Source organism: Helianthus annuus, chromosome 10, assembly GCF_002127325.2.
Source record: "Helianthus annuus cultivar XRQ/B chromosome 10, HanXRQr2.0-SUNRISE, whole genome shotgun sequence".
Lineage (NCBI taxonomy): Eukaryota > Viridiplantae > Streptophyta > Magnoliopsida > Asterales > Asteraceae > Helianthus > Helianthus annuus.
In genome coordinates, this window is record NC_035442.2 from 181,184,131 (window position 1) to 181,190,930 (window position 6,800).

Below are 6,800 nucleotides of genomic sequence, written 5' to 3' on the forward strand. Positions count from 1 at the left end.
TTCTTTCAACTAGTTAATGTGGCCGTATCACTGTTGATCGTTCTTTCAACTAGTGACTATGGTCATATCACTGTTGATCGTTCTTTCAACTAGTGATTGTGGTCATAACACTGTTGATCATTCTTTCAACTAGTTACTGTGGTCGTATCATTGTTGATCATTCTTTCAACTAGTGTCTGTGGTCATGTCACTGTTGATCGTTCTTTCAACAAGTGACACTGAACTAGTTATTTTACTTTGATGTTCTTTTATTTTACATGACCTGACCCGATATGAACCGAATTTTTTTATATACCTAGGGGCCTAAAATCTTTAAAAATATTCCAGACCCCTATGGAAAAATGTCTGGGTCCGCTACTGATATATATATATATATATATATATATATATATATATATATATATATATATATATATATATATATATATGAGAAAACTAGTTTAAATGAGAAACCCAAAAAACTAACTAAAAAAGCCTAAAAAACATACCAATTTCTTTTACAAATTTTTATAAAAAAATCGCTAGTTTTAATGCATGGAAAAATTTTTTTCAAAAAAATAAATATAATTTTTTTTGTTGTATTGCACATGTGCAGTACAACAATTTTTTTTTTGAAATTTTTTTATATATAAAAAATAATGATTTTATTTATAAAAAATTGTAAAAAAAAATTGGTATGTTTTTTAGCTTCTTTTTAAGCTTTTTTAGTTAGTTTTCTAGTTTTCTCATTTAGATGTAGTTTTCTTATGATCCTCGTGATGGTTCAAATGAAAACCACTTTTATTGCGAAAACTCGAAAACTAACTAAAAAAAGGCTAAAAACACAACAATTTTTTTTTACAATTTTTTTTTATTAAAAATCGCTAATTTTTATATATAAAAAAACTTAAAAAAATAAAAAAATTTTGTAGTGCACATGTGTAATAATTCACATGTGTAGTACTATTACACATGTGTACTATTACACATGTGCACTACAAAAATATATTTTTTTTTGAAAATTTTTTATATAATTTAAATAGCAAAAATCGGTACGTAAAAAAAATTGGCATGTTTTTTAGGTTTGAGTTAATTACTGTTTTCGTCCCTGTAGTTTGTCAAAAATCACTATTTCAGTCCACCAGTTTAAAAATTGTGATTTCAGTCCCTGTGGTTTCACTTTGGTAACCGTTTCAGTCTCTGCGGTTTCACTTTCATAACCATTTCAATCCATTTATTTTGTTAGTAAAGGGACTGAAATGGTTATGAGGTGGAGTGAAATGGTTACGAAAGTGAAACCACAGGGACTGAAATCACAATTTTTAAACTAATGGACTGAAATAGAGATTTTTGACGAACCACAGGGACGAAAACAGTAATTAACTCTTTAGGTTTTCTTAGTTAGTTTTCGAGTTTTCGCGATAATTAGAGGTTTTCATTTGAACCTTCCCCTATATATATATATATATATAGTAGGGTTCCTGCGGAAAGTGTGTTTTTCCTAGAAAGTCTAGGAAGCGATCTGGGCCATCCGATTGGTGTGTTTAATGGCTTAGATCAAATGGATGACATTTTCGTAATATCTGAGTTATATAATTATAGACTTTTAATATAGTGAGGGTATTTTGGTAATTGGAAGTGTTTTAAATAAGTCAAGAAACTGCCATATCAATAACCAATTCCCTAAAATCATGCGATTTCCCCTTCTTTCTCTCTCTCTCACTCTCCCTCTCTAAACCGATCTCTTTCCCCTTGCTGCTGGCGACGCAAAACAGGACCCCAAAAAGCATTCAGATTTCGGTTCCAAAGCTTGTTCATACCCCTTTTCTTCACTAGGTATTCATATCTTGTGTTGTGATTAAAGTTCTTGAAGTGCATATACGTTTTCGGTCGTAATCTGCTTGTAACTTGGCTGCGTTTTTGCTGTTTTAATTGATGATTGTAGATAGGCTTGTACCGTGGTTTCTGAGTCGTTCTTGGTAAATGGAAGGATTACCAGCATGGATGGTAAAACATGGCGTCAAGAAATCTGCTTGCTGTTAAAACACAGCGTCAAGAAATCTGCTTGCTGTTAAAACACAATGTCCAGCAATCTGCTTGTTGTTAAAACACAGCGTCAAGGAAATCTGCTTGCTGTTAAAACACAATGTCAAGAAATCTGCTTGCTGTTAAAACACAATGTCAAGAATCCTCCAGTAATCTGCTTGCTGTTAAAAGACAGCGTTAAGAAATCTGCTTGCTGTTTAAACACATCGTCAAGAAATCTACTTGCTGTTAAAACACAATGGCCAGCAATCTGCTTGCTGCTAAAACACAGCGTCAAGAAATCTGCTTGCTGTTAAAACACAATGTCAAGAAATCTGCTTGGTTTTAAAACACAATATCAAGAATCCTCCGGCAAATCTGCTGACTTAAAACACAATCAGATTTGTTAAACTTCAGTATAAAACAACCTGCTGTAAAACACATTATGATGTAATTTAATCACCAAAAAACACAATGTGATGTAATGTGACACAGACAACAACATAAAACACATTCAGAGTGTTAAAATGCAAAAGAACTGTTAAAACACAACCTGATTATATATTGACTTCAGAGTGTTAAAACACACTGACTTCAACCTCTCTGGCTGGTAAAACACATCACCAAGACCTGCTGATAGTTTTCCAGATAAACACATTGATCTCCAGATTTGAATTTGAATTCGAAAACAACAAAAATTCCGAAAATCATGGAATGTTAGTTAATGAAAAATAAATTCCAAAAATAAAATTAAAATTAAAATGTGAAATTACATAGTTGCCCTTTTAGTTAAAATAACTCAATGCCACATGTCCAATTCTCATTGCTTCCTAGACTTTCTAGGAAAAATAGACTTTCCACCAAACTCCTACTATATATATATATATATATATATATATATATATATATATATATATATAGAGAGAGAGAGAGAGAGAGAGAGAGTAAAGTTCCCTTACAAATAACTTTAACGTACTAAACGCATGAATAACATGAAAAAGGCAAACAAACGCGGTGACATTTTCGTAAATATTTGCTTGTAGGGTAATTATCAAAATTACTCTACAAATGATCCTGTAGAGTAATTTTGATCTTGTAGAGTAATTTTGTAAAATATTCTTGTAGATTAATTTTGTAAAATGTTCTTGTAGTGTAATTTTGATAAAAAAAACTATACATCACCAAAAAAAAACCCAAAAAACCTAACCCCCCACCCCCCAAAAACCTAACCTCCCCCCCTCCCCCACCCAAACTAAATGCTAAAAACTAAAACATAAAGCTAAACCCCATAACTAAATGCTAAAAAAAAATTTACAAAATTACTCTACAAAATTAAAATTACTCTACAGGATCATTTTACAAAATTACTCTACAAGATCAAAATTACTCTATAGGATCATTTGTAGAGTAATTTTGAATTGTATGTTGTTTGATAAACTTGCAAAGTAATTTTGATTCAATTGTAAAGTAATTTTGATGCATAGTAATTTTGATACACTTGTAGAGTAATTTTGATAATACTCTACAAAAATAAAAAAATTACACTACAAGAACATTTTACAAAATTACTCTACAAACATCAAAATTACTCTACAGGATCATTTGTAGAGTAATTTTGATAATTACTAATAATTACGAAAATGTCACCGCATTTTTTCAGCATAACCTGCAGTTTGTACGTTTTGTACGTTAATAAGTATGCAGCGGTTATACCCGTTTAAACATCTCTCTTAGGGGGTAGGGGCGCCCTGTGATGGGCATTTTGTTCACGCGTGGTGAACGTGGAACACCGCCGCCACTGCCTTATATAGCGCGTGAAGATTAAAACGCGTGGCCACGAACACGCGTTGTTTGTGTGGTGAGTTGTTTTTCAATGAAGATGAGTGTGTGGTGAGTGATGGATATTTCCAGTAAAATCCATCACTAGTGATGGAATAAAGCTCGATGACATGGCGGAAATTGATTGGATGTCGTGAGTGATGAGTGTGTGGTGACTGATGGGCACCCCTACCCCCCCCCTTTAGGGGACCCGGGGTGGTCCGTTATACCACCACCATCACGAGTTATGGCAAGTGATACACCACTGCCACTTCTTCTCATCACTCGTTGATTTGATAACGCGTCAAGCATATCATGCGTAAAGAATTTGATTTGACTTCAGTTTTGTTTTGTTTTTTTAATAATTTTGATAGTGTGTTGTGAGTGATGGCATTTCCACTAGAAACCGTCACTAGTGATAGAATAAAGCTCGATGACATGACGGAAATTGATTGGATGTTGTGAGTGATGAGTGTGTGGTTAGTGATGGACGACCGTACCCCTTATGACTGAGATTATTCATTCTGTTTGGATACAACTCTCTTACCACTGAAACTTTTGTCTTTAACACTTTTTTATTTTAGTACTTGTTTAAACATATCCCTTACGACTTGGATACCAATATCAAATTAAGCTAGTGATCAATCAGGTCATTACTAATTACTTGTTGGATATCTTTAATCAATTTCCTTACTACAAGAAACATATATAGTATCAAACATGATATGAAATAACAAGTTGGTACATGAATATAATACGTATCTAAAGAATTTTAAACCATCAATCCTGCTGTATACTTGACTCCAGTGGATGGCAACCAGGAGTTCCCTAACAGGAACTGGCCCACGGTGAAGTTGTTGGCCTGAGTAGAGTCATTGAGGGCATGAAGACCAGGCCACCTTACTCGACCTCCAAAGCCAGCACCTGGACCATAGTTCATGTACTCTCCATAATAAAGAGTATCGAGGGCGAAGTCACCGTTCCATTCAAGCCAGCCTTCTGGCCGGATGAAGCCACTTATGTAGGACTGCATGATGATGGTTCGAGAATACAGCTTCCATGGGCGTCCAAGGTATGTGGGGGGTGGTACACTGGAGTTGGGCAGCAAGGCAGCAGGCTCTATGGATATGTTGGAGAACTGGATTGAAAAGCCTGAAGGCTGAGTTGGTTCCTTACGGCCCTGTGCTGTAATGGTATTCTTTTGGTTGGGGAGGCCCTTCCTGGCTAGGATCTGACAGTTCTGGAACACCACAACCCCATCTCCAAATATGAAGTCTACCGTTCCTGTTATTAAACAGTCTCTGTAGAACTGGCGCAACGAGTGGGCATACAGAGTGTCTTGGTAGCCTGTGATCGCACACCGAAACACAACCGAAAGGTCCGAATCAGATCGAAATGCAACTGCTTGGTGCTTTTCAGGCCCTGCCGTGTTCTCAAATCTCATATCACGAGCTATGAACCCTTTTCCCTTTACAGCTGTATGTATGTATGTATGTATGTATGTAAACGTGGTTAATTACAAGAGTTGCTGATAGAGAATTTAAATAATTAAGATGTAAACATACATACCGAATGTAGCAGAACGATAGGTGGTCCAACCATCAATGAAGCTGTGGTTTCCAGAAATTACGGTGAGGTCCATGCCATCGCCAATCATCATGATGTTGGTTTTCTTTTTACTAATCTCCACATACTCCTGGTACACGCCCTTCTTGACATAGATCACATAGCGGCGGCTGTTGTAATCTGGGACTGCAGAGACGGCATCCATCACCCTAGTGAAGTCTCCGGTACCGTCTGCGGCCACTACTGCATCAGCTGCTATGTTGGCTTTGGCTTGGAGGAGTTTCCGATCTTTTGCATTTAGCCATCGAGGAAAAGCAACGCTACGCAGCCTCCTTCTGGCATCCTGAGCAGGAAGCTGGCGTACCATGCCGATTACTTGACGCACTAAGGAGGTCACCTGGCCAAGGCTACCGCCTACCACCGTCTTTACAAAACTGTTTGTACCCTCAAATCCATCCATGCAAGTGTCTTGATTACCCAGTGCCCCGCCAAGCCATGTCCTCAGATCGGCACCCATGTTACCGGTGCTGTTATAGTGCCCTTTGCCTACGATATGATTGTTTAAAACTAAATAAATAAATATATACTTACTAGAATATATATATATATATATATATATTGAAATTTAAAGGTACATACATACATACATACATACATACCAGTGGTGGGGTTCTGGGAAACAGAAAGAGTCCAGGTGAGTTCATCAGCAGAAAGATCGAGGAGATCAAGGCAATCGGCGATGGCATTGGAAAGTCTGAAATCCCCCCCAAAAGAACCACTGAATTTGGAGACGACAGAGATCACGTCTCGGACTGTTTGAATGGTAGACTTGACGGAATCCACAAACTCAGATCCGGGAACTTTTAAGCAGTCGGCGTCCACATATACATCTGCAGCAGTGCCAGTTGGAGTAGATGGCAGTACTAGTATCAGAATTAAAAGACTAAGCGTAGGAGGAGGTGGAGGAGGAGCCATGTGATGGAATTGTACGTCGTCGGAATGTCACAATTTAATGACAGGAGGAGGGGTGGCCGGTGGGTTAAAATAAATACAGTTTGGGAGACAGGTGAGACATTTAATGCATGTGATGGTGTTCAGCTCCGTGCCAGCCTGCCATGTTGCCTGCTTTTAATCTATTTCCCTTTCCTTTGTTAAAGCTATGAGATCGATACATACAAAAGTGTCCATCCAGGATTCTCTTCTTCCCTCCATTATTGTGCCTTTTTATCACATTTCTTTCTTTGGGCAACAGTCGCTATCATTTCTTTTCTTTTAATGGTGCTATGCATATGCATGCATGCACCGTGGGGCTGCCTGCTTTTCCTCATCACTTTAACAGGAAAAAGCTTCTCTATTACTTTAGCATCACCGCGCTAGAATAATATCACATACACAACTCAATCAAAATATGC

General features: G+C 36.9%; 1 protein-coding gene across 1 annotated transcript; it reads right to left on the bottom strand.

Moving 5' to 3' along the window:
- Positions 1–4,472: 4,472 nt before the first annotated feature.
- Positions 4,473–6,583, bottom strand: LOC110887014 (pectinesterase/pectinesterase inhibitor PPE8B). Its single transcript, XM_022134915.2, has 3 exons — positions 6,048–6,583; positions 5,392–5,934; positions 4,473–5,298 (listed from the first exon to the last, which is right to left on the bottom strand). The coding sequence occupies exons 1-3, from the start codon at positions 6,361–6,363 to the stop codon at positions 4,595–4,597; spliced, it is 1,563 nt and encodes a 520-aa protein (XP_021990607.1). The 5' UTR covers positions 6,364–6,583; the 3' UTR covers positions 4,473–4,594.
- Positions 6,584–6,800: the final 217 nt, after the last annotated feature.